Genomic DNA, 27,268 nt, shown 5'->3' with positions numbered 1-27,268 from the left:
TAGCCAGGTCAAAGAGGGATGACCTGGGGGGTGGGAGGGGTCTACTGCTTGTAATTGGTATCCGATGGGCCAGAGAGAAGAGTAGGCTGAAGAAACGGGCCAATCAGAGGGTCTTGTGTTGTGGCCAAGATGATTTTGGAACTGAACCTGAGTGATAAACAGCCACGGCCATAGCCAGAAGTGACATGTTTAGATTTGTTTCAAAAATGTATCCAAGCACATAGCTATGTATCTACTCAAGAGGCTAGAATTAAAAAGATAGGGCTGGCTCAGCTCATGATCTGAGTTTGTGGGTTCAAGCCCTGCATCAGGCCCTGCACAGTATGGACTTCGGATCCTTGGTCTCCCTCTCTCTGCCCCTCCCCAGCTTGTGATCTCTAGCTCTCCCTCTCAAAAAAATAAACATTAAAAAAAAAAAAGGGAAAAAAAAAAAAGACTATCATGGGGATGTGACCTACAGCATGGTGACTATAGTTCACACTACCATATATTTGAAAGTTGCTAGAATTGTGTAAATTCTCACAAAAAATTTCCTAACTACATACGGTGATGGATGGTAACCAGACTTACAGTACTGATTAGATTGTACACCCGAATCTGTCAATTCTCTCAATTAACAAAACTGAAAATACCAAGCGCTGGCAAGGGAGTGGAGTAATACACATTGTTGGTGGGATACAAAATGGAAGTCCTAGCAGTTTCTTACAAAGGTAAACGTGTTATTTACCATACAACCCAGCAATCCCGCATTTTCATCCAACAGAAATGAAAACACATCCACACAAAAACCTGTATGTGAATGCCGATGGTGGCTTTATTCACCATCTCCAGGAACTGTGAACAACCCAAAGTTGTTTGGTGGGTGAATTTTAGGGAAGTTAATACAATGATATAACGGAGCAACAAATGACTGTGAAAAACCACCGAACCATGAATATGAACAAACCGCAAAAACGTTATGCTAAGTGGCATAAGACCTTCTGCAAAAGGCAAAACTACACCTTACAGAAATTGGATGACTGCCTGCAGCGGGAGCTGACTTTAGAAGCATGAAGGAACTTTGGTGGTCGTGATGTTTACTGAACTACATAGACGTCACTGGATCGCGAATTTCACCAAATGTTAATTGCCAATTAGATCAACTTTAAAAAACACCCCACCAGGGCCATCCTTCCCTTATCTACTGCCAAAACCTCTAATCTGATGACCCCCTGTTTAGGGAGCCTGTGGAGAAATGAACCCTTTTTTAGAGACAGAGGTAGAGAATCCCAAGCAGTTTCCATGTCCAGTGTGGAACCTGAGGCAGGGCTCAATCTCACGACCTGAGCCAAAATCAAGAGTCAGATGCTCAACTGACTGAGCACCCAGGCACCCCTGGACACTTTTATACAGACGCTAAACTGGTTCAAACCCCATAGAGGGCAGTTTGGCACAATCTATTAAAATCAAAATGCATAAATCCTTACTCAGCCAAAAATAATTCTTACCAGATACTCACTCACCTGTGTGCACACTTGAGAACTCATCTACTACTGTGCATATATTTACAAAAGATGTAAACCCAAATATCCATATAAGGGAATACTACAGCCTGTATCAGTAAAGATGGGACATTTAAAAAAAAAAATTTTTTTTTTAATTTATTTTTGAGACAGAGCACAAGTGGGGGAGGGGTAGAGAGAGGAGACACAGAATCCAAAGCAGGCTCTAGGCTCCGAGCAAGCATTCAGCACAGAGCCCGATGCGGAGCTCGAACCCACAAACTGCGAGATCATGACCTGAGTCGAAGTCGGTCACCCAACCGACTGACCCACCCAGGTGCCCCTGAAGATGGGACTTTCTATGGAATGACCAAAACACATGGTTTGTCATCTGTGTAATAGTATGTACAGCATAAGGCCTTTTTGGTTATATAAAAAAAAAAAAAAAAAAAAAAGATGGTAAATAATTATACTCATTTGCTATATTGCTATGTATGCTTTTAAAAAACCAGATATACAAGATTGCAATGATTATGGGGGAGAAATGGGTATTACCCATTCAAAGGAAGGAAAGTTTGTGCCCTGAAGAGAAGAGCGATTTTTTGTCCACATAGCCCAGTACTGACCTGCTCGGTAATGACTGGGGAAATGTCGCTATTTCCTACCGGTGGGTGCTGGGTGGCAAGCCAGACGGTGAGGAAGGCAAGAAGGCTGATCCAAACCGATGACACAGTGGAGCTTCCACTGCAGCTGGTGCCAGCCTCCCGACCCCGACTGCTCTTAGCAGAGGCCAAGATGCCACAAGCACGCAGAGTCAAACCACACCTCTGGGCAGAGAAAGATTAAAAACAAAAAAGAAAAAAAAGGCACAAGAGAGATGGATCTGTTATTTAATTAGGTTCTTTGTAAGAAATTTAGAACACCAATTTGTGAGGGTAAACTCCATTCGTGAGAGCAAACACAGAGCGGAGGTAGCCCTGAAGCTGAGGAACGGCTTTGATTTTTGGCAGAATTTGCGAGTCCACAGCTTTCTGATCAACCTTGCGCTGCTCTGTAATCTCATATTTCTAGGGGGAAGGGAGGGAAAAAAAAGAAGAAAATCATTTAGAAGCAGGGCACAAGTACCACACTCCAGTCCTCTCAGGAATCCTATCTCACAAATACCCAATCCCAGGGATATTTAGAATGTAATTTTAATAATCCTTTCCTTGGAGGGCCGTGAAATACAACCTGTTTCGAGTATAACAAAAATAGTAGCTCTTTTCCTTTTGTCTTTTTTAATAGACATCAAGGATGAACGAGGCTGAACTCCCATTAGAACAGTAGCAGTGAATTCAGAGCTCCACGAAAACTCTCAAAAAGATTCTGAGATGAGCTCTCAACTGCCATTAAAAATTACTGAACGCAGCAGCATCTGGAACACTATCATTCCCCAGATATTTCTCATGATTTACGACTTTTCTTCATCGATTCGTAACTGTATTTTCACTCCCACCCAGAGGAGCCAGAGCTATCAAAAACGAAGACAGAAAAAGCAGCTTACCTCTTTCTCCGTGTCGAAGATCTCACCTTCCTGGTGTCTGGGCTTACGCAGCTTCTTCTTCTTGAAGTAAGCATCAGTGAGGTGTTTGGGGATTTTCACATTGCTGATATCAATTTTGGTGGAGGTGGCAATGACAAATTTCTGGTGTGTTCTACGCAGAGGAACTCGATTAAGGGACAGAGGTCCTGAGGGGGGAAAAAAGCAACACGCTGAGGCAAAGAGAAAGCAAAGACTTAGGAGACAGCAGTCACTCAAACACACTGGTCAAAACCACAGGTTCCTGACAAATTTAAACTGAGCGCTGCTTTCCAGAGTGAACAGTTCACTTTTTACCTGTTTAACAACTCCCTTTGGTTGCAAGTGGAAGACCAATTACAAGTCTGTGAGGTCATTCCTTGTGGTTAACAGCCAGCCATTCTGCACTTTAGGTGGCAGATACTTGGTGATATGTTGCCACACAGAACGTAAACACTTGCTTCCTCAGAACTCAGGTATACATAGGACAATGAAATAAGACACGGAACCACATAGCACTGAGAATTCCATTTAGGTGGGCACAAAAGTACACTTAAAATGCCAAGCTTCAGGGCACCTGGATGGCTCGGTTAAGTGCCCAACTCTTGGATTTCAGTTCAGGTCATGACCTCATGGTTCCTGAGACCGAACTCTGGGTCAGGCTCTGCATTCACAGTGTGGAGCCTGCTTGGGGGGGTCTCTCCCTGCGCCCCCCACCCCTCTAAATAAATAAATAAATGTTAAAAAAAATGCCAAGTTTCAGAGAGTATAAAATTCAAGGATTTTCTTACCAGTCACAAGTAGCAAGCCACTGCTCAGTTGCTTCAGGAAAACCACTCTCTGTGAATTAAACAGAAATCTCAGAATTTCTGCAATTACAAACGCACTTCTGAATTAATCAAATCATAGGCTTATGAATTTGGTAAAGGAAATTTCTCAATACGTATCTGCTCAGCAATCTTGGAAGCAACTACACCAAACTACCAACAGGGATGACCCTTGGATATGAGCAATACTTTTGGGTGCTTCTTTTTAATGAACAGCCATTACTTGTAACGCTTACTTAATATCCTTTAACTCACGAGTTCCATCCCTAGAAATCTATACAAGTACTTTCAGATACAGGGACATGGGAATCATCTATAATAAGCCCAACAGCAGGAAATGGTAATAATTTATCATACATTACGGACTAAATACGTCATGCTAGTGACTGGGCTGCTGGTCTTGTTATGGGCTACCCACCCGCCGCGAACTAGTTACTGTAGGCAAATAAAGAATCCCACCTGGAGTGTGACCCATTATAATCAAGCACCTGCGGCTCAGACACCTGAGCTGAAGCTCCACGAGCCGAGGTGTTCTGCTCACCTTGCCTCTGTGGCGCCCAGTGAGGATGATCAAAATGGTCCCAGGAGTGATGCTAGCTCGCAGTTTCCTCACATGCTGACTAAAAGGTTTTTTGCCGTGGCTCAACAGCTTCCGAGGCACATCTTCAGTAGGATAATACCTAGGCTGTAGAGAATCCATAGGTTCATCTTATTTAAACAAGCTCATCAGATTAGTAGAGCTGGTGGTCTCGGTGAAACACTTGCTACACCCTTTTCACCTACTTCAAATGCTTTATTTACACTATTACAGTTCATTTTCACTTGTCCGTAGATACTAAATTTGGCAAAAATCAATGCTGCTTGCTCTTTCCATGTAAAACATAGGGTGGAATCCATTTAACAGAGCTGTGTGTTCAGGCAAAGATGAAAACCATCAATCTGGGATTAAACCAAACCTGAGACTTCCATGGCAAGCTATCATACACGGTCCTAGCATTACACACTGTCCTGTGGCAGTGATTCTCAAGCTTTTCTGGGGTCCCTGACCTTAACCTAAACCGTCCTTCCCCAGAAACAACACGTCTGATGCACATTTTGGAGGTTACGAAGGAGGCATGGCTTGTTTTTCGATTCCAATTGTGTTCACATCCTCCCCATCAACATGCGTTACTCCCATTTTACCCATAAAGGGAAAAAAAAAACACAGTTTACATCAAGAGCACCAGTTCACTTACTGTGAAAACAAGACCCCACACAAAGACTGCTACTAAGGGTGTGACAAGTAACTCACAATAACCTCTTGTTTTTTTGTTTTTTTTTTAATTTTTCTTAACTTTCTTTTTTATTTATTTTTGAGACAGGGAGAGATAGAGCATGAACAGGGGAGGGTCAGAGAGAGGGAGACACAGAATCCAAAACAGGCTCCAGGCTCTGAGCTGTCTGCATAGAGCCCGACGCGGGGCTCGAACTCACGGACCGCGAGATCATGACCTGAGCCCAAGTTGGCCGCTCAACCGACTGAGCCACCCAGGCGCCCCTAACCTCTTGCTTTTACTTCAAACATTAGTACCTAACAGAAAAACCAGCTCACAAAAAAACTGTGACCAGGAATCAAAGCGCCACTCTCTCTCTGGGGCAGTAATTTCCAACTGTGATGACTGTAATACATCTGGGCATGTTTCCACAATGAAAACTGCAGAGCAAACACTGAGAAAGAGTCAGGTCTTGTGGGTGGTTAAAGAGGAGCCAAGAAACCGTGCTCTGGTCCGCAAACACTCTCTAGGCCTAGCAGCATCCTAGGCTTCGGGCCTCAATTCTCCCAACAACCCCGCGAGGCAAACCTTCATTCCCATTTTGCAGGCGAAGAAACCGAAGCACAGAAGAGTCAATTAATTAATTAATTAATATCTGCTTAAGTAATATCAGTTATTAATATCTAACTAATATCTACTTAATTAATACCAAACCACCAATGTTTAAGGTCCAAAAGTTTACAAATGTTTCTAAGGCCAGAATCCTCCATTAGTAATTCTCCGGTAGGTAAACACACACACAAAAAAACCCCTCCCACCATTCAAATCTTCCAAATCTTACCATTTTGCGAAGTTTAACCACTCGGGTACCACCATTCTTGTCACCACCAACTGGTTTTGTGACAGTAGCAAGAACCTTCTCCTTCTTTTTCTTTTCAATCTATCAGGACACAAATGCGTCAAAGTCAGAGGCAGACCAACATTCCTCAGGTTAAGAATGGGAAGTGATGCTCAGTGACTCCCCTCATCCCTTACCCTGGATTTAGCTGCTGAATACTTCCTCTTGTACATGGCCTTTCTCGAATACATAGCCGATCGGGAATATCTGCCAATTCCTCTGACTAGGACAGGGTTTCGGCTGCAGTGGGGCTTCCCCTTCTTTGGCATTTTAGCCTTGGGGTTACCCTTCTTAACCTTGCCACCAGCATCAGCCTTCTTGGCTTCAGGTTTCTTCTCCTTAGCATCCGGCTTCTCAGCTTTTTCGCCCGCCATCTAGCAATACACAGATTAAAAAGAAAGGCATTTCACCAACTACCTTATAACAGAACAGTATCTAAACTGGACACTGATAGGCTTCCGAGGGGAGGAACCCTCACTTTCTCTGTCCAAGTACCTCTAACGTTCTTTCATGCCTCCCCTGTAACATAGGTCTTCCTCCAAAACCACACACATCTGCAACAACCGTCATAATGGTTAATTTTTGGGTTGTCTCCCGAATACGTTACAACTTTTTTTTTTTTAATTTGAAAAAATCTTACATCTGTTTGCTAAATATTTAGTGGTCAAAAGTCCCCATTCCATTATTTCACCATTACTGTTCTGGGAACTAGAGATCTGACAAATCCCCACAGCTATGAAGCAGCGACGCTGGACCCTGAAACCGTTCGCGTCCAGAGCTTTTGCTCTTTTCAGACTACTGTCTCATTCGAGAAATTCGGCTTAGGAGATGAGGACACAGACACATTCAGCGCACACTCAGGCCAGGCTGAAAAGAAGCGCAAAGCCAACAGGCGACTTCCGGGCGCGGACGTGGGAAGAAGGAAAAGCAGCATTTGGCCTCGGCTCCAAATCCCAACGTGGCTCAGACAAACTCAGCGGCGTCTTTTCGAACCCGAACCCGGATTCCAGAGCGCGCGCTGTCCCCATGCTCCCCGAGGCCCCACTATTCCGCTACGGATCCCCAGAGGGGTCCAGTATCCCCAGCCCAGGAGGGTGGCGAGCAGCCGGAGTTCCGGAGCCTCTACGGCATCCCACCTCAACCTCTTCGTGCCCCTATGCAAACCCAGGCGAGAAAAATGAAGCGTCTGGGAGGCCTCTCAGTTGGCCCCGAGCATGTTCGACCCCTGCAGGTGCCTACTTGATTCCTTCTCGGTTCGGATGGTGAAGGATTAGGGATCCTGAAATCTAGTCTCGCAGAGAAGCCCCGCCATACTTACCTTGCAAGATGGGAAAGAGAACTAAGATCCCGGCTTCCGGTCTATAAGGAATCACGGGAGTTGTTGAGCCTCACTTCCTTCCGGAGCTGGGGCATTATGGGAAGTGTAGTTTCCCCTCCTTTGACAGTGCTACTGTGGAGAGCTAGGTGTCCTTATAACAGGCAAAAAGCAAGGAACGTTTTGAAAATGTTTCACTTTATAGACCAACAAAATTCTCAAAATACTTCTGGAAGCCGACGTTACAACGTTTTATTTTGCTTACTAAGGACATTAGAAAAGACTTCCATTTTCAATATAAGAGAGAGAGAGAGAGAGAGAGAGAGACAAAAGACCAAATCTCCAAGTAAAGTGAAATCTTTCCCATGAAAAGCTAACTGGAAACCTTACACAGACATTTTCTCCGAAGTTGACTTAAAGTCCATATCCCCTAATTAGACTATAGACTATGCTCAATGGTGAGAGTCAGGGAAGCCAGAATTCAAAGTGAATAAAATAGCAGTGCCTGGCTGACTAGTCGATGGAGCTTGTGACTCTTGATCTCGGGGTGGTGAGTACCAGTCCCACCCTGAATATAGAGATTACTTAAAAATAAAATCTTAAAAGGGGCGCCTGGGTGGCTCAGTCAGTTAAGCCTCCCAGGACGGCTCAGGTCATGATCTCGCGGTTTGCAGGCTCGATCTCTCGCGGTTTGCCCCACATCTGGCTCTCTGCTGTCACCACAGAGCCCGCTTCAGATCCTTGGTCCCCCCTCTCCGTACTCCTCCCCTGCTTGCGCGGTCTCTCTCTCAAATATAAATAAACATTTAAAAATAGTAATAAAACCCCTAAAAAAACCTTAAAAAATAAGATGAATAAAATATATTTCTGCTCTCAAAGAACGCTCATTCAAAGGAATAACAAGTAGAAAAAATAAATAATTATAAGCTATTTCTTCCTGGAGGTTTAAGAAGGTTTTGCAAAAAGTTGGGTCTTGTGTTGGATTTGGCAGAATAAATACAAATTTAGCAGATCAAAGTGGTAATTGGAAGAATAAATGCAAGAGGTACAGAGGCATATAAGAACATAGTTGTTCATCCCTTCCACAAAAATTTCTGGCTACTTTGCACTTCATTTCTTTTCTTTTTGAAGTTTTATTTTACTTTATTTCATTTATTAAAGTGTAGTTGACACATAATGTTACATTAGTTTCAGGTTTCTTCGTTTCTAAAATGAGGGTAACAATATTACCAGCCTCACAGGGGTGTTGGGAAGATTAAATAAATTACTATACACAAAATCACTAAGAACAGTATTTGATGCATGATAAGTGCTAGATAAATGTTAGTTCTTGTTACCATCACCCCCCATCACCTCCACTGCACGCACCACTGTCATTATCATCATCATCAACATAGTTGTTAATGAGATCCTACTATGTGCCAAGTATTCTGCTAAAGATTATGCACCAGGGATAATAAGAGCAATATTGTGGGGGTACCTGGGTGGCTCAGTCGGTTAAACGACTGATTTCAGCTCAGGTCACGATCTCATGGCTCGTGAGTTCAAGCCCCAAGTCAGACTCTGTGCTGACAGCTCAGAGCCTGGAGCCAGCTTCGGATTCTATGTCTCCCTTTCTCTCTCCCCTCTCCAGCTCGTATTCTGTCCGTCTGTCTCTCTCTCTCTCAAATAAACATTAAAAAAAAAAAACTGGACATGACTCATCCCCTAAGGTGGGTTCAGTTCCCCACTCCCCCTTAAAAAAAAAAAAAAAAGAACAATACAATATTGTATACTACGTGGTTAGAGCTGCGTTATGTGCCTTGCTTTATTTCATGTAATCCTCTCAACAACTTACGAAGGATACTCTTATGAGGCATCTGGGGCTCAAAGAGGTTAAGTAAGTTGTTCATAACATGGATCTGATTTCAGAAATTGCGCTTTTAACCATCCTCTGTAAAGATTAAAGAGATAACTGGGGCGCCTGGGTGGCTCAGTCGGTTAAGCGGCCGACTTCGGCTCAGGTCATGATCTCGCGGTCTGTGAGTTCAAGACCCGCATCGGGCTCTGTGCTGATAGCTCAGAGCCTGGAGCCTGTTTCAGATTCTGTGTCTCCCTCTCTCTGACCCTCCCCGTTCATGCTCTGTCTCTCTCTGTCTCAAAAATAAATAAACGTTAAAAAAAATTTAAAAAAAAGATTAAAGAGATAACTAATGAAGATGAGTAAGAGAGTTCTTTGCTCATATTAGAATTAAGAAGAATACTCAGTACATTTGCAAAATAAAATATTGTATCTTATAATTTTTTACTGTATCAAAGCCCTTAAGGCAACATGTACATTTTCGTGACACCTTTTGGCTTGAATTTTTCCAGTTCTCTTTCATTTGTTTGTTACTGGTGGCTAGAGCTTTTCACCCTGATTTTCTTCGAATTAAAAAAAAAAATTCTTTTAACGTTTCTTTTTTTTTTTTTTAACATTTATTTATTTTTGAGACAGAGAGAGAGCATGAACAAGGAAGGGTCAGAGAGAGAGGGAGACAGAATCTGAAACAGGCTTCAGGCTCTGAGCTGTCAGCACAGAGCCCGATGCGGGGCTCGAACTCGCGGACAGTGAGATCATGACCTGAGCCAAAGTCAGCCGCTTAACCGACTGAGCCACCCAGGCGCCCCTTAACATTTCTTTATTTTTGACCGAGAGAGCATGAGAACAACAGAGAGAGAGAGAGAGAGAGACACAGAACTTGAAGCAAGCTCCAGGCCCTGAGCTGTCAGCCCAGAGCTGGACGCAGGGCTCAAACTCACAAACCGCGAGACCGTGACCTGAGCTGAAGTCCGACGCTGAACCACCCAGGCCCCTGTCACTTTGGTTTTCTTCAGATCCAAATCACCTGCTTTGTGGCTGTGTCCTTGGGAATCATGTCGTTTTTTCTCATTCTGATTGACTGAAGATACAAGTATGGTAATCACATGTCTCTGAAGGCCTCAGAGATTTCAGTGGAAACTTTCAGACTACAGTGAATGCAGGTTGGCTATGCTTGCTGAAACATGTGATTCTAAACGTGTCTGCCTTCTGCACAAATTAAGGATTAGTGTGATCCTAATAGGCTGTGTTTTATGCCAGTTTAGGATTATTCACTGTCCAGGCCTGTAATATTCTCAAGGAAATCTTGGGCACTGCTCTTTTTTTGAGAATGGAAATGTCAGCAGTTTTATTTGTTTAGTTTCCTGAGCAAAACACCTCCCAGAAACACCTACTTCAGAAAATGTATCAGAATGAATGAGTGCAGAGGTGCTCACCGGAGTTCCTTGGAAATTGGCAATCTCTGGGGCACCTGGGTGGCTCAGGCGGTTAAGTGTCTGACTTCAGCTCAGGCTGTGATTTTGTGTTTGTGAGTTCAAGCCCTGCATTGGGCTCTGTGCTGACAGCTTGGAGCTTGCTTCGGATTCTGTGTCTCTCTCTCTCTCTGCCCCTCCCCGGCTTGTACTCTCTCTCAAAAAATAAACATTAAAAAAACGTTTGTTTAATTGACAATCTCAGAAACTTTTACCTAGTAAATGTAGCAAAGGATTTGTTAAGTTGCCTGCCGTTGAAATAAAAACATAAATGAACCCCCTCTTGTGTTTCATTATGGTACTGCAAAATTTATTGTTCATTACTTGGGCAAAATTTTTATCAAAGGAGACATTTTTGCAGACACTAAACCATTTTAAGCCTCAGGGCAACCTCCCTGGGAAGTAGGAATTTAAGATGAAAGAGGGGCGCCTGGCTGGCTCATTCGGTGGAGCTTGTGACTCTCGATCTCAGGATCCTCAGTTCCAGTCCCACGTTGGGTGTAGAGATTATTTAAAAAAGAAAATCTTAAAAAAAAAAAAAAAGATAAAAGAACTGAAGCTCATTTACAATAAATGATTTATCAGGGGCGCCTGGGTGGCTCAGTCGGTTAAGCTTCTGACTTCAGCTCAGGTCATGAACTCACGGTTGGGGAGTCCAAGCCTTGAGTAGCTTCTTCGGGCTGACAGTGCAGAACCTGCTTGGGATTCCCAATCTCTGTCTTTCCCTTCCTCTCTCCCTGCCCCTCCTCCTCTGTCTGCCCCTCCTGCACACGTGTGCTTGCTCTCCCTCTCAAAATAAATAAACTTGAAACAAATAAATAAAATAAATGATTTATCCAACGTCACGCAGACACATTGAACCCTACTTCTTTGTGTCACGGAAAGACAAAAAAGCAGCAGGCAGTTATGCTGCGGAGAAGGTGCTGACCTTGAAACCTGGAGCTCACTTGCTATGTGATCTCATGATAGGCTTCCTCCCATGAGTTTTCTTATTTATAAAATGGAAATGATATTGACAACATTGATAATACCTCCCTAGTAAGTGTTAATGTTGAGGTCAACATAGTGATTCACTCATTCACTCAATAGTTTTCTCATAAGAAAGTTCACGGAGGGGCCCCCGGCTGGCTCAGTCAGCGGACCATGCCACCCTTGATCTCAGGGTTGTAAGTTTGAGCCCCACGCAGGGTGTAGAAATTACTTAAAAATAAAACCTTTTTTTAAAAAAAAAAAAAAAAGACGGGGATGGGAGCCTGGGTGGCTCAGTCGGTTGAGCGTCCAACTTCAGCTCAGGTCATGATCTCTCAGTTTGGGGATTTGAGCCCCGCGTGGGGTTCTGTGCTGACAGCTCAGAGCCTGGAGCCTGCTTCAAAAACAAACATTAAAAAATTAAAAAACAAAACAAAACAAAACAAAACACACCGGGCACCTGGGTAGCTCAGTCGGTTAACCCTCTGACTCTTGGTTTCAGCTCAGTTCGTCTTGTGGTTCGTGAGTTCAGGTGGGGCTCTGCACTGGGGACAGGGATTCTCTCTCTCTGCCCCACCCCCTCCCTCTCTCTCAAAATAAATAAATAAGCTTTAATTTTTTTTTAAGTTTAGTTTTTTGAGAGAGACAGAGAGCGAGTGGGGGAGGGGCAAAGGGAGTGAAGGAGACAGAATCCCAAGCAGGTTCCACACTATAAGCGCAGAGCCCAATGTGGGGCTCGAACCCACACACTGTGAGGTCATGATCTAAGCTGAAACCAAGAGTCGGACGCTTAACCGACAGAGCCACGCAAGTGCCCCTAAATTTTTTTCATGTTTATTTATTTTTGTGTGAGAGAGAGACAGAGTGCGAGTGGGGGAGGGGCAGAGAGAGAGGGAGACGCAGAATCCAAAGCAGGCTCCAAGCTCTGAGCTGTCAGCTCACAGCCCGACGTGGGGCTTGAACCCACGGACCACAAGATCATGACCAGAGCCAAAGTCTGACGCTCAACTGACTGAGCCACCCAGGTGCCCCTCTTTTTAAAAGCATTTTTATTATTTTTTTTTAGTTAAAAAATTTTAAATCAAAATGAATAAATAAACTTAAAAAATAAGCAAGTTCATGGAACACTACTTTCAGTGCGACTCCCCACCCCTGAAACCTTAGAAATAATTTGCATGCCCATTAACACAGAAATTGACTGTAAATGTATATCCATTCCACAGAATATTATGCAGCTATGAGAAAGCATGACTTACATCTAAATGTGCTGTCCAATATAGTACCATTAGCCAAATGTGGTTATGGAGCATTGGAGATGTAGCCAGTTCAGATTGAGATGTGCTATAAGGGTAAAATACATACTAGACTTTGAAGGCTTAACAAGAAAAAAAGAATGTAAGCTGACTCATTAATGTTTTCTATTTATTGATTATATGTTGAATGATAATATCGTGAGACATTGAGTTAAACATTTGCATGGATTTCATCTGCTTTTACTTTTTTTTTTTTTAACGTTTTTTAATTTATTTTTGAGACAGAGAGAGACAGCATGAACGGGGGAGGGGCAGAGAGAGAGGGAGACACAGAATCGGAAGCAGGCTCCAGGCTCTGAGCCATCAGCCCAGAGCCCGACGCGGGGCTGGAACTCACGGACCGCGAGATCGTGACCTGAGCTGAAGTCGGACGCTTAACCGACTGAGCCACCCAGGCGCCCCTGTTTTTACTTTTTAAAAATTTTTTATTTATTTACTTATATATTTTTAGGTAGGCTCAACACCCAAGGTGGTGCCTGAACTCATGACCCTGCGATCAAGAATCACATGCTCTACCAACTGAGCCAGTCAGGCACCCCTCCTTTTCCTTTTTTAAATGTGAATACTATAGTCTTTAATATTACATATATGGCTCAGATTATATTGTATTGAATACTATGCTGGTCTAGGGATATTCATGATATATTAAGAGAAAAAGTTATGATATGTCTTTGTGATTATATATGCATATATATTCACATACTTAATATGATATACATATTATGAATCCATGAACACAGACACATATTATGAACTCATTTAAAAAATTGGTGGCTCAGTTGGTTAAGCATCCGACTTTGGCTCATATCATGATCTCATGGTTTGTGAGCTCGAGTCCCGTGTCGGCCTCTGTGCTGACAGCTCAAAGCCTGGAGCCTGCTTCAGATTCTGTGTCTCCCTCTCTCTCTGCTCCTTCTCTGCTCTCTGTCTGTCTTTCTATCTCTCAAAAATAAACATTAAAAGACATTTTTTAAAAATAGGGGCACCTGGGTGACTCAGTCAGTTAAGCATCTGACTTTGGCTCAGTTCATGAGCTTGAGGCACATGAGTTCAAGCCCTGCACCAGTTTCCAAGCTGACGGTACAGAGCCTGCTTGGAATTCTCTCTCCCTCTCTCTCTCTCTCTCTCTGCCCCTCCCCTGCTTTCATGCTCTCTCTCTCAAAATGAGTAAAACTTAAAAAAAATAAATAAAATAGAAAAAAATCCCTATATGTTATGTATGTGAGTGTAGGTGTGGGATGTATGTGTGTGTGTTTGTATAGGGATAGAGAAAAGTGGAAGTGTAATACCAAATTATTAACACTGGTGGGGGTGGAGTAGGGAATATATATACATTGAGGAGCAGGGAAAACTATTTTTATTTGGCTTGTTGTAAGGAATTTGTATTGCTTTTGTAGTTGAGAAAGAAATAGGGGCGCCTGGGTGGCTCAGTCGGTTAAGCGTCCGACTTCAGCTCAGGTCACGATCTCGCGGTCCGTGAGTTCGAGCCCCGCGTCGGGCTCTGGGCTGACGGCTCGGAGCCTGGAGCCTGTTTCCGATTCTGTGTCTCCCTCTCTCTCTGCCCCTCCCCTGCTCATGCTCGGTCTCTCTCTGTCTCAAAAATAAATAAAAACATTAAAAAATATATTTTTTTTTTACAAAAAGAGAAAGAAATAAAAATAAAGTATCTCTAAATGAGTACTTTTCTTTTTTTAAAGTTTATTTATTTGTTTTTGAGAGTTAAAGCACGAGGGGGTGAGGGGCAGAAAGAGAGGGAGAGATGGCAAGAGAGAGTATACCAAGCAGGCTCCACACTGTCAGGGTGGAGCCGGGGCTCAAACTCACAAACCATGAGCAAAAGTCAGACACTTAACCGACTGAGCCAGCCAGGTGCCCCAGATATTTCTTTTTAATTTTTCCTAAGTGAATATTTCTTTTCTATTTAAATTTTTAGTTTAAAATTTATTTATTTATTTTGAGAGAGACAGAGCACAAGTAGGGGAGGGGCAGAGGGAGGGAGAGAGAGAATCCCAAAGTGGGCCCGAACCCGGGAAACCATGAGATCATTACCTGAGCCGAAACCAAGAGTCGGATGCTCAACTGACCGAGCCACCCAGGTACCCCTAAATGAACATTTCTTAAGCCTGTTCTAAGCCAGGCACTGTAATAGGCTCTGGGCATATCAAAAGGAAGAAGGGGACTCCTGGCTCACTCAGTTTTTGTGAAACATGCAACTCTTGATCTCAGGGTTAGGAGTTCAAGCCCCATATTGGGCATGGAGCCTACTTAAAAAAATAAAATAAAATAAAGATGAAGAAGACAAAGACTTTGTTCTAAAAGGAACTCATAGTCCAGGGGAAGAGACAGAAGAATCAACCAACAATGATGTTAAACTGTGTTAAGGGCCTATAGAGGGATGAATAGGCAGCCCCCATAGGGGAAGGGGGGGTGTCTCTATTTTATACTCAGGAAGTGGTTTTGGGGGGTGTGCAAAGAATGTTTCTTGGAGAAGCTGATGGAATGAGAGTTGAATTTTGTCTGATGCTTAGTTTTCCAGATGGAGATGGGTTTAAAGGGTGTTCCAGACAGAAGGAACTAAATTTAGGAAGACAGGATGCAAGAAACAGCAAGAGGCCTTTGGAAACTGCCAGATTATGTGAGGGAGTGGGAGTAAATGGAGCTGAACAGGTAGGCATGGTTCATATTTAGAAGGGCCTGATGTGCTAATGGAAGGTTTTCATTCCTAGTGCTAAAGTCTTTGAACTCCCTCATAACACAGAATGACATGATTAGATTTGTATTCCTGAAAGATCATTCCAGCTGCAGAGTGTCCAGAATATAGGGAAGACTGGGGAAGCAATGGTTTCTGCATTCCAAGAGCTTACAGTTTACTTTGGAAAAGAGACAAATGATAACCAGCATTTGTCAAGTACTTATTTGACTGGCACTAAGTACTTTATAAAAAACAAATCTTTAATGCTTCACCACCTACCTATGTTGTTCCCTCCATTTTACAGAGAAGGAAACGGAGACACGGAGAAGTCAAATGACTTACTTATGGACACCCAGGCAGGAAGGTTGAGCTTTGGAATCAAGAATTTAACCCCCATATGACACTGTACCTTAGCTTTATAGTGGACTGTGTTCAGTTCTAAGCTAGGATAGGTGTCTTGGGGACCATCTGGCCTGGACTGGGAGAATCAGGTAAGTCTTCCCATCCCAGAGGAGATGACTTCTAGTCTGAGATCTGAGGAGTAGACTAGAGTTAATGAGGAATGAGGCCAGAAAGAACCCTCTAGGAAGAGAGAGCAGATTGTTTAAAGGCCCCGTGAGCTGGGAAAGAACATGGTATATTGAGGAGAGCCAAAAGTCACTCAGCAAGCCGGGGTCATAGAGGGGTGGGAAGAAGGGTTGGTAAAAAAGGCAGGGACCAGACTAGGTAGGTTAAACATTTTTGTGACTTCATCCTAGAAACAGTGAATAGCCACTGAGGTACTCAATGTAGGGAGTGACTAGTTTTGCATTTTAGATTACTCTGGCTATTATCCAAAGGATGGGTTGGAAAGAGCAAAGCTGCAGGCCTAAGATCAGCTAGAGTGTTGTTCGAGTCATCTAGGAGGCCAGGACTTAGGGGGTCTGGAAAGAAACAGGTTGGACAACTGCTTGTTGAAGGCCTATGACCTAAATTAAACTGACGTATATTAAAGACAAATTTTATAAGGATTTTTTTTCCATATCACCAAGGCTGAAACAGAACACTATAAAAGAGTTCTCTGTATAGAAATGGGGAGGGGAACATTGGGAGGAAATAAGAAGATTTTGAAGCCGCGTAGATGTGGGTTTGAATTCTGACTCTGCCACTTACTACCTCTGTGACCTTTTATGAGTCGGAAGGGCCATCATCAGGTAAAAGCTCTACCCCCTCATTCTGGCCTGAGCCACCATCATCTCTAGCCTGGAATATTACAGTATGTTAGTATTCTGAACTAGTCTGCTTCCAGACTTGCCCTCTTGATCCGATTCTAACAGAGTACCCTTACTTTATTACTTTTACTTTTTTTTTAAGTTTATTCATTTTTGAGAGACACATAGAGACAGAGCATGAGTGGGGGAGTGGCAAAGAGAGAGGGAGACACAGAATCTGAAGCAGGCTCGGAGCTGTCAGCACAGAGCCCGCCATGGGGCTTAAACCCACAAACCACGAGATCGTGACCTGAGCCAAAGTCAGACGCTTAACCAGCTGAGCCACCCAGGCACCCCTATTACTTTCATTTTTAAAACAGGGGTTATAGTCCTTCTCTATTGAAAAATCTTTCAACGACTCTCCATTTTACTGTTCATTTAATAGCCTGTAGGACCCGAGATCATTTCTATCTTGTTCTCACCTCATCTCCTACTGCTCCCTCTTCACCCCTCGCACCTCCTTCTGTGCCCCAGCCAGAGACCTCTTCATAGTTTTTGGAATATAGGAGGCAGCCTGTTGCCTCAGGGATTTTGCACTTGCCTCTCCCTGTGCTTGAAATGCTATTCGCCTGAATTATTCCCACTGACTGCTCCAGGATCAGATCTTTGCTCAAGTTGTCATCCTCAGTGAAGACTTACCTAACTATCCTATTTAAAATGATAATATAAAGGGGTATGGAGAAAAGACAGGAAAGGAAGATGGAAGTACAGTATTGTCTTGAGTATTTTAGCAGAGATTGTCTTTCCAGTTCACCACTGTATCCCCATAGTTTAAAACTATGGACACCCAGACAGAAAATATTCAACAAATGTTTAACTATAATGATAATCCAGCTAACAATTACAAAGCACTTATTAAATAGGCCAGGGTTAGTCCTAAGCATTTTGCATATTTAATCTTCACGATAATCCTACGAAGAGAATACAATTATAGTACTACCTTCATTTTACAGAAATGAAGAAATGGAGAAAAGTGAAGCTCAGAGACTCAACAACTGAGGCTCAGCAACTTTCCTAAGGTTACACAGCTAAAAAGTGGAGCGGCGATTTGTGGAACGAAATGAATGAAACTCGGTTTGGCAGTCAGTGCAGGGAAGTGACACGGTGGGAGCGGATGCAACCGGTTCGTGGGAGTGAGCCCCGTAGTGAGGACGCCACGCGCACCTTGCAGCCCAGGTCCAAAGGAGGGTGAAGGGGCTTCGGGAAATGAGTCGCGGCTGCTCCATCGAGCCTACGAACCGCTATTACCAGCCGCTGCTCAGTCCCGGGCGCCCTGGGAGCAGGAAGTGGCGGCGGGCGTCGCGCGGGGTGACGTCACGGCGGCGCCGGCGGCGATAGGCGGGGGAGGAGGAGGAGGAGCGAACCGGGTTTGGGGGGCGGCTGCACAGTCTCCGGGATCCCCAGGCCTGGAGGGGGGTCTGCGCGCGGCCGGCTGGCTCTGCCCCCCGTCCGGTCCCGAGCGGGCCTCCCTCGGGCCAGCCCGATGTGACCGGGCCCAGCGGAACCTGAGTAAGGAGCGGGTCCGTCGCGGAGCCGGAGGGCGGGAGGAACATGACATCGCGGAGGTGAGGAGCCCCGAGGGCCCGGCCCGGGCCTCGGCCCGGCCCCCGCCGCTTTCGATCAGCCCCGCCCGGGAGGGGGCGCCCCGGCCGGGGTTCGGACTCCCGCCGGGGGTCGTGGGGGCAGGCTCTCTCCCAACTTCTAGTCCTCCCTGGGCCGGGGGGCCCGGCGCCACCGTGCCCCCACCTCTCGGGTCCCCATTCATTTCCTGCCTCCCCGAGTTCCGGCTCCCTCAGCCCTGGGGATGCCCGTCAGGACGGGGGCAGGTAGAGCCGCCCGGGGAACCGCGGACGCCAGCGGCCCGGCTCAGCGCCGCATTCCTGACCCATTGCCTCATGAGAATTGCCTCATGGTGATTCCGAAATAACCCCGCTCACTTGGGGAGGCTCCTCGGCCCGGGACGCGGGAGGGGAGAGGAGGGAGTTGCGCGGGGCCAGGCCCCCGACTGTCGAGCCGCTGTGGGTCACTGCCTCTCGCGCGCGTTTGGGGGCTTCACTCAGGAACTTGACCCCTCTTTGTGGCTCTTTGCACCTCCTTTCTCCCCCACGCCTCACGTGCCAGAAGTGGAAAAACTGACTGTATCTGCTGCTATTAGAAGTATTTCCTTCCTCCGCGGTCTTCGCTTTGGGAGATGGGAGGGAAGGGAGCTGTATCTGTAGTTAATCCTTAACCACAACCTTACAAGTCAGGTAACGTTAATCCCTCCCGTTTTACGGGTGTGGAAACTGAGACTTAGAAGTTACATGCTAGTAAATGACAGGATTTGCACCTAAGAGTCAGGAGGATTAGTGAATTAATGAGATCCTTTGAAAGTTCAGAGTAATAATGCGACTAATAGCTAACATTTATTTAGTTGTTACTGTAAACCAAATACATTTAATCCTCACTATAACCCTATGAGAAGAGGAATTATTTCTCTTATTATTATCATTACTATTATCCTGGTTCTAAAGATGAGTAAACTGATTTTCAGAAGTTAGGCAACTTGCCTGAGCTCACTCAACCAGTAAGTGGTGGAGCCAGAATCTCTGCTATTAATCACCATGTTGCTATTATTATCTTATAACTATTGTTAATCATTCGTGAGCCTTATTTTGTTGGTAAACTGTAGCGTGACTTACTGTTTTCAGATAATGGTCCTTTTATTTTGTATTGCCACTCTTTATTACGATTCACACATAAGACCCATTGTTTGGTCTTTTCCTTTATTGTCTTGTAATGATCACTGTCTTAGACATTTCAAAACTGTCTCAAGCTGTTGGGGTTATTTGAATGAGAGAACTTTCAAAATATTAGGAATGTCTTCTCGAAATACACCTGCACATTTTTCATTCGTGGAAGGAAAAGAGGGAGAGAAAAGAAAACCATAAACTCTTAGGAAGTGAGTGACTTGGACAGGTCTCTTGGCAAGTGCTTACAGATCTGGGTAATATGTAACTGCATTTCAACAGAACAGTGGATAGCCTCAAATGTTCTAATTCTTTAGGGAGCTTTTAAATAAAACAGTTGTCTATTCTTTAATCTGTCAAATAGCCATTGAACCTTTTGTTCCTTGTGTCTGCTCTTCCAGACAAGTAAGGATCTGCTTCTTTAGGAGACAAAAAGACTGGGGGTTGGGAGTGGGGAAGGGGCCGGGTGGTAATAGACCCTACATTGTCCAGCTTGTTAGCGTAGAAGCAGGGAAGCGCTGTAGCCAAAGCAGCAAGTGGAGAGATCATTCCTTTTCTCTGGCCCCCATCTATTATCGAGAAGAAACGTGTGCCACCTAAAAAGTCAGATTGGGAATTATTTATTATTTCTTCAAGCTGTAGGTCTCTTTTATTATTTTTAACCAGCTTTATTAAGGTATAAGTGACACGCAATAAGTTGCGTACATTTAAGTGTTCAATTTGATGTTTTGACGTGTGCGTACGCTCCTGAAACCATCACCACAGTGAAGGTAATCCATCGTCCCTTGTGATGTTTCCTTGTGTCCTTTTTAATCCCTTCCTTGTCAAGTGACCACTGTTCTTCTTTCTGTCAGGACACATTAGTTTGTACTTCCTAGAATTTTATATAAATGGAACTTTATGTCTGGTTTCTTATGCTCAGCATAATTATGTGGAGATTCATGTTGTAGCATGCATCAAAAGTTCATTTCTCTTTATTGCTTGGTAACACTCCATTGTGTGGATGTCTTACTGTTTGCTTATCCATCCACCTGTTGATGGACCATTTGGGTTGTTCTGGAGTTTGGCTCTCACAAACAAAGCTGCTGTGAATGTACAAGAGGTATTTAACAAAATACCTGTTGGGGTGGGGGGAATGGCTGGATCATACAGTAGATGTATAATTCACTTTTTTCAGAAATTGCTAAACTGTTTACATTCCCACCAGTAGCATATGAGAGTTACAGTTACCCCACATCTCTGTCAACACTTGGTATGGTCAGTTTTTAAATGTTAACCATTTTAGTGGGTGTATCCTGGTATCTCATTGTAGTTCTAATTAGTATTTTTCTTGGTGACTAATAATGTTGATCATCTTTTCATGTGCTGTTTTTGCCATCTGTGTATCTTCCTTGGTGACGTGTCTAATCGGCCCAACTATTTTCCTCCATATTTATTTAGTTGTTTTTTTGAATTGAGATTCAAGAATTCTTTATTCTGGGGTGTCTGAGTGGCTCAGTCGGTTGAGCGTCCAACTTCAGCTCAGGTCATGATCTCACAGTCCATGAGTTCGAGCCCCGCGTCGGGCTCTGTGCTGACAGCTCAGAGCCTGGAGCCTGTTTCAGATTCTGTGTCTCCCTCTCTCTCTGCCCCTCCCCTGCTCACTCTCTCTCTCTCTCTCTCTCTCTCTCTCTCTGTCTCTCAAAAATAAATATTAAAAAAAATAAAAAAAATTCTTTATTCTGGATACAAGTTCTTTATCAGAATTGCAAATATTTTCTTTTAGTTTGTGGCTTGTCTTTTCATTTTTTACCAGTCTCTTTTGAAGAGCAGAGGTTTGGGGCGCCTGGGTGGCGCAGTCGGTTAAGCGTCCGACTTCAGCCAGGTCACGATCTCGCGGTCCGTGAGTTCGAGCCCCGCGTCGGGCTCTGGGCTGATGGCTCGGAGCCTGGAGCCTGTTTCCGATTCTGTGTCTCCCTCTCTCTCTGCCCCTCCCCCGTTCATGCTCTGTCTCTCTCTGTCCCAAAAATAAATAAAAAACGTTGAAAAAATTAAAAAAAAAAAAAAAAGAAGAGCAGAGGTTTTTAATTTTGATGAAGTCCAGTTTATCAATTTTTTTTAATGGATCATGCTGAGGAAGCTTTGCTTAACCCAAGGCCTCAAGTGTTTTTTAAAAGGCTTTAGGTGTATGATCCACTTTGAGTTAATTTTTGTATATTGTGAGGTGTGGAGACGAGTGTGTGTGTGTGTGTGTGTGTGTGTGTGTGTGTGTTTGTATACATTTTGCGTATGGATGTCCAGTGGTTCTAGTGCTATTTGTTCAAAAGACTGTCTTTCTCGAATTCACACCTTTGTTGAAAATCTGTTGTCCATTTATGTGTGGATCTGTTTCTGGACTCCATTCTATGTTATTGATCTCGTCGTCTGTCCTTATGCCAATACCACATAGTCTTGATTATTGTGGTTTTATTATAAGGTTTGAAATCAGCGTTAGTCTTCCAGCTTTGTTGTTCTTTTTCAAATTATTTTTAACCTCAGTATTAATTCAGTCAACAAATAGTTATTGAACCAGGCCAGATAAAGCCGGAAGACTGGCAACGATGCTATTCTTTTGGTCGAGAGAGAGAAAAGAAACATATGAATGAATGTCACAATTTCGGGTAGTAAAAACTGCCGGGAGGAATAAAAAACAACAAAGGGGGATAATGTAGTTCGTTTGATGAGTTTAGGAATGATCTTTCTGAGGCGATGATCATATGAGTTGATTTCTGAACGACCAATACTATTCTCAATTTTGTTTTGCTTGCTTAATTTAAATCAAAATAATTCTTTGCGGTGTGTTTAGGATTTAGATTTTGTATACATTCAGTAATTAAAATGTAAGTATATTCAGTATACTGATATTTCTCAACATCACAGGTAGGGAAATGAAGGCAGTGAATAATGAAATGACTCCCTCCTCCCCCCATAATTTAGTGGTCGTAGTACCGAATTTAGCTTTTGAGGTCGCTTGTGTGCCTGATTTCTGCCTTGTTCAGCTGACAAAACTGTCTGTATTCTCCAAGCCCTCTTTCAGCATATGGCACATCCTTTACATTTGCTTTTTTGTTTTTCTGAAAGATAGTGTACAATGACTTGAGCGGAGAGGAGCTACACAGGAGCAGAAAATGTAGCTCCTTCTCACACTCCAGGCTTTTGGTTTATCTGTTGCAGGTCAAGTACATTTTGTCCCAGGCTCTCCCTGGTGGCCATGTTTGTTTATCTCCCGTGGGAGTAAATAAACTTGCCTTGCTGAAAAATGACAGTTCTGTGCCTTTCCAATTGCGACTGGGATGTCTTTATTAGTGTTGTGTCCCTGTGTAAGCTCAGGGTTTTGACCAGAGCTGCTCAAATGCAGGGGCCACCGCTAAGATTACTTACCCTTCTTGTACATGGTCAGTGTGGAGCCTGTTGGAGAGTCGCACAAGATCCTGAAAAAGCAGAGCCAGCTCGTGCTTGTGATTGTTACTAGCGGGCCTTAGTGGACTTTGTTAGGCAGCCACCGAACAATAGGACGCTGTGCTTATTCCTTTTTCCCTTTGGGGCTCAGACAGCACTTGCCATCCAGTGCTGACGTTTCTGAGGCAAGGCAAATACTGCCTTACCTTTAAGGAAAGGCAAATACTGATGCTCTGTAGGAGTTGTGTACTGCAGCCAAGGCTTTAAGACCCCGAACTGGATTCAAACGGCCTAAACTGCAGCTCGGTTCACGGCTGAGTTTTGGAGCGTTGTGTGCGTTTCGTAAACTTGCGTGTGCTGCGGTCCTTGACAACGCTGAAACATGGATGGTACTATTCATGTTTGCAAGGAGCATTGAATTCAGAGAGGTAGACAGACTTGTGTGCCGCTGTCAAATGGGTTTGATAAAGCTAGTATTAAACTGAAATAGAAATTTATTCGTATAGAATATTCTGTTTAGGATACATACGTTCTCGTATGCTGATATATACATATATACGTGCTGTAGGTCTGCCTATACTGAATACATACATATATATGTACAAATACACACACACACACACACACACACACACACACAGACATATAATATGTTTATTGTAAAGATCATGCATTCTAGATTCCAGTCTTTATCATCCCATCGAACCATTCTATTGAAATGTTGATCCACTCACTCAAGAACTATTGTGAGATTACTATGCACCAGGCGCTGTGCTAGGCCCTGGGTGGGTGTTTGGGCATTGGGAAACAGCAAGTATGCAAGTGTTGAGGTGGGGAAGTTCTTGGAGCACTTTAAGAGCAAAAGGGAGCCTGGGGAGGTAGGTGGGGACTGGACCACATAGGAACTTGTAAAGTCTTCAAATGTCATGTGGACCATGGAGAGGAGTTTGGATTGTATTTTAAGAGCAGTGTAAAGCCATAGAAGGATGTGATCAGGGGAGTGGCATGAGCTGGTCAGTTTAAAAATATCCTTCTGGCTAGCATGAAGGAAGGGTTGTAGGAGACACCAGTGGACTCAGGGAGAGCAGACGACTGAGAGAGAGGCTTTGAACTAGGGTAGCAACCATTTGTAGAAAGACTTGGAGGCAGTTTGCTTTTATTGCCTTGTCATCAGAGCCATGATGCTGACCAGTGAAATTCCATGAGAAGATATTATAAAGACAGAGCTATCCACGATCCACTACCATTAAAAAGCTGCCTTAACAACTTTTTTTCTAGCTTCTGTTGCTTAGAATGCTGGTCCCTATTGACTGCCCTTCCTTCATGACTTATCCTTTTCCTACAGGATATTAAAATTTAATTAGAAAAGAGGAATATTCTTGTAATCTGCAGGAAGTACCAAACTATAAACTTTCTCCCCAAGGACAAAGATAATGATTTTTTTTTTTTTTTTTTTTTTTTTGGAGCAGCTGGTACAAAAGATATACCCAGTGTCACTTTATATTTAGTCAAGAAACTGAAATTAGACTTTGGATCCCTAGTTTACTCTTCTTAGCATGGCAGTCTTGAGAATAAGTTCCTGAAATTATCGGCCTGCTTGACTGTTGCCCCACACCCCTGGGGGAAGAGGGTGCATAGATAAAACAAAAAATTCAGCATCATTGTATTTTCTTTTTGGTTCGTCAGCATTTCTTTTTTTTTTTCAAACTCACTTGACATAAATAAGTTCCTAGCCTCAGAGAGCGAAGGCTTTGTAGAGTATGTGTTCACTAACGGGGGGTGGGGGGGTTAGATTTCTGGTGTGATTTCCCAGAAAATCGTGTGGGTTTGTAAACTCTCCTGCAGGCAGGGATTCTGTCTTTTGTTTCTTGAGGCTCACTCAGTCTCATGTGTTTTAGGCATTTTGTTTTTAGACACCGGTTTGTGGCTCTTTTTTCACAAGTGGTGGTGGTGGTGTGTGTGTATGTGCACACACATACACGCTCTCAGCTCTTTCTAAGGGATGGGTGGTCCCTGTCTAGAACACGTATGACCTGAGATCCTTAGTAAATAATAACGCCAGAAGATGGCCAGTTAGAAGGGATCATCAGGGGCTGACGGGTGTGCAGGTGTTAGAATGAGCAAAAGGGGGACACTCTTCCTTCCCTCTCTCCTTCCCATGTGACTTTTTCTCTATCCCCCTTTTCCCCATGTATTTTATCCTCCCCCCCCCCCCCCAAATTCGGTCAACAGCCATTCATCAAATGCCTACTATATACAAGGGAGGACTGGAAATTTATCTGTTTCATCTCATCTTGTCTGGACCCACGATATTAATCACCTTGTCGATTAACTCAAATGGAGTTATAGTAATTTGTCTCCTGTAGTACAGATGCATTTGCATTACCTTTTTTTTTTTTTTTTGGTAGACTAAACTCTGCCGTTTACATCCACACCAGGTGGAAGATGGGGCCAGGCATAGAGATGTGTGGCCTTAGTACCTAATAGTTCAAGTGTTTATAACCCTTGAGGACAGCCCTGTAATACTAATTTTATTAATTCTACTGTTTGTCTTTACCCTCATTAAGAACTAAGGGATTGAGTGAACTCTAACTTCTCCTTATTTGTGATAAGCATGCTGTACATCCCAGAATTGTCAGTGGTTGGACACAAATATTAAATATAAGTGGGAAAAAGTTTTCAGTGATTACCAGTGCTTTTCGGAAAAAACAGCTCAGGAAAAAGAGTTTAAAATATATCATAGCTCAAGTAGATAGGGTATGGACTAGCACTTTTAATTTCTAATTATATGCTGTTTGAAATAATGTAGGGACAGCCCTTGAACCTTGAAGTTAAGTTTATTAAAAGGCAGTGCAACATAAATGATATATACGTCAACAGGGCCTGTTGTGATACTGACATAATTATGCATGAGATGAATCTTTCCTGCTGCGTTCCACCAGTAATAATAATGATAACAAAGGTGATAGCCAATGTGTATTAAGCTCTTGCTGTGTCCAGCCTTTGTGCTAAGTGCTGGTTACCGAGTTTCCTCTGTAAACATCACCCTCCTCTGTTGACTCTTAATAACATGAGAGGCATACTTGTAAGTTGTAAATGAAATAATAGTTTATTTAATAAAGGGGTAAAGAGACCACCATCCAACGGCCGCATCTCCTGTTGCCAGTCTACCTGATGGGTCGGGTGGTGTTTACCAGGCTTCGCCTTCAGCAGCAGAAGTCACTTTGTAATGTCTTTTGCGTCCTCAGCATCAGCAGGTTACTCTGTAAGCATTATTCCTGTAAAATATGCGAAGGTGAGAACATGCGGTTACAATAGGACAATGTGTGGGTTTAGATCCTGCTGTTAGAAATTTTTAGAAATAAGTGGCCGAAGGTAATGGTTAAAAGTTTGATTTCTGGAGTTTCAGAACTGGCACATGGCATTCAGTAAGTGTAGCAGTAATTTTAATCAGCCATGACGGATGAAAGCAAATACTGTGTTGCTTTGTCCTTGCTATCAGGGCTAGTTCACAACTGCTGAAGAAAGGTATGTATAATAAACGTGGAGAGATCTTTATTTTACACTTTGTAAGTTCTTGTTTAAATATATAATATTTTTGGTAGTAAAACGATAAATCTGTCTTCTTTCTGTCCCCATACTCTATCTCCATGTGAATTCTCCTCTCTGTCTTTCTTATTTTCTTCTCTCTGTCATCCCTTTTTTGGTACCTAGTACAGCCAGCTTCGGGGGTGTAGGGATGGAGAACTTACTGATGATGTAAGTCATGCTGGTAACTGTAGCAAATGGATATTTCAGAAAAATTTTAAAGAATTTTTATTTACTTGGGATTCATTTCAAACTTAGAGAAAAGTTACAAGAATAAAAATAGTACAAAGAATACACATATAGATGGCGTACCATTTACCCAGACTCAGTACTGTTAACTTTTCATCCCATTTGCTTTATGTTCTCTGTGTGTAAATACACGTATATAATATTTTATAATCTTGCCCCAAACATTTGAGGGTAAATTACATATAACATAGTCCTTTACCCTTAAATACTTCAGTGCATATTTTCTTTAAAAAAAGTTTTTTTTTTTTTTTTTTTGGGGGGCGCCTGGGTGGCTCAGTCGGTTAAGCATCCGACTTCGGCTCAGGTCACGATCTCGCCGTCCGTGAGTTCGAGCCCCGTGTCGGGCTCTGTGCTGACAGCTCAGAGCCTGGAGCCTGTTTCAGATTCTGTGTCTCCCTCTCTCTGACCCTCCCCCAT

General features: G+C 43.4%; 2 protein-coding genes across 3 annotated transcripts in view; one reads left to right on the top strand and one right to left on the bottom strand.

Moving 5' to 3' along the window:
- Window positions 1-2,365: 2,365 nt before the first annotated feature.
- RPL6 (ribosomal protein L6) lies at window positions 2,366-6,391 on the bottom strand. Its single transcript, XM_058691229.1, has 6 exons — window positions 6,155-6,391; window positions 5,961-6,059; window positions 4,408-4,551; window positions 3,831-3,879; window positions 3,025-3,209; window positions 2,366-2,548 (listed from the first exon to the last, which is right to left on the bottom strand). The coding sequence occupies exons 1-6, from the start codon at window positions 6,389-6,391 to the stop codon at window positions 2,396-2,398; spliced, it is 867 nt and encodes a 288-aa protein (XP_058547212.1). The 3' UTR covers window positions 2,366-2,395.
- Window positions 6,392-18,216: 11,825 nt separating this feature from the next.
- PTPN11 (protein tyrosine phosphatase non-receptor type 11) overlaps window positions 18,217-27,268 on the top strand; it is an 80,850-nt gene continuing 71,798 nt past the window's right edge. For both annotated transcript variants that reach the window (XM_058691228.1, XM_058691227.1), the window contains exon 1: window positions 18,217-18,433. In XM_058691228.1, the coding sequence (XP_058547211.1) occupies window positions 18,420-18,433 (14 nt within the window). In that variant the 5' untranslated portion in view covers window positions 18,217-18,419. The remainder of the gene's footprint in view (window positions 18,434-27,268) is intronic.

The sequence above is a fragment of the Neofelis nebulosa genome, chromosome 11, assembly GCF_028018385.1.
Source record: "Neofelis nebulosa isolate mNeoNeb1 chromosome 11, mNeoNeb1.pri, whole genome shotgun sequence".
In the NCBI taxonomy this organism is placed as follows: domain Eukaryota; kingdom Metazoa; phylum Chordata; class Mammalia; order Carnivora; family Felidae; genus Neofelis; species Neofelis nebulosa.
Note: the sequence above shows the minus strand (reverse complement) of the source record. Positions and strands in the feature narration are given on the sequence as shown.

Bases quoted from the DNA above. Each gene is read 5' to 3' on its own strand.
- RPL6 (XM_058691229.1), bottom strand. From the start codon at position 6,391: ATGGCGGGCGAAAAAGCTGAGAAGCCGGATGCTAAGGAGAAGAAACCT. The intron at 6,060-6,154 runs GTAAGGGATGAG...GTGTCCTGATAG, and splicing joins ATTCAGCAGCTAAATCCAGG to ATTGAAAAGAAAAAGAAGGA. The intron at 4,552-5,960 runs GTAAGATTTGGA...GATTCTCTACAG, and splicing joins TGGTTAAACTTCGCAAAATG to CCTAGGTATTATCCTACTGA.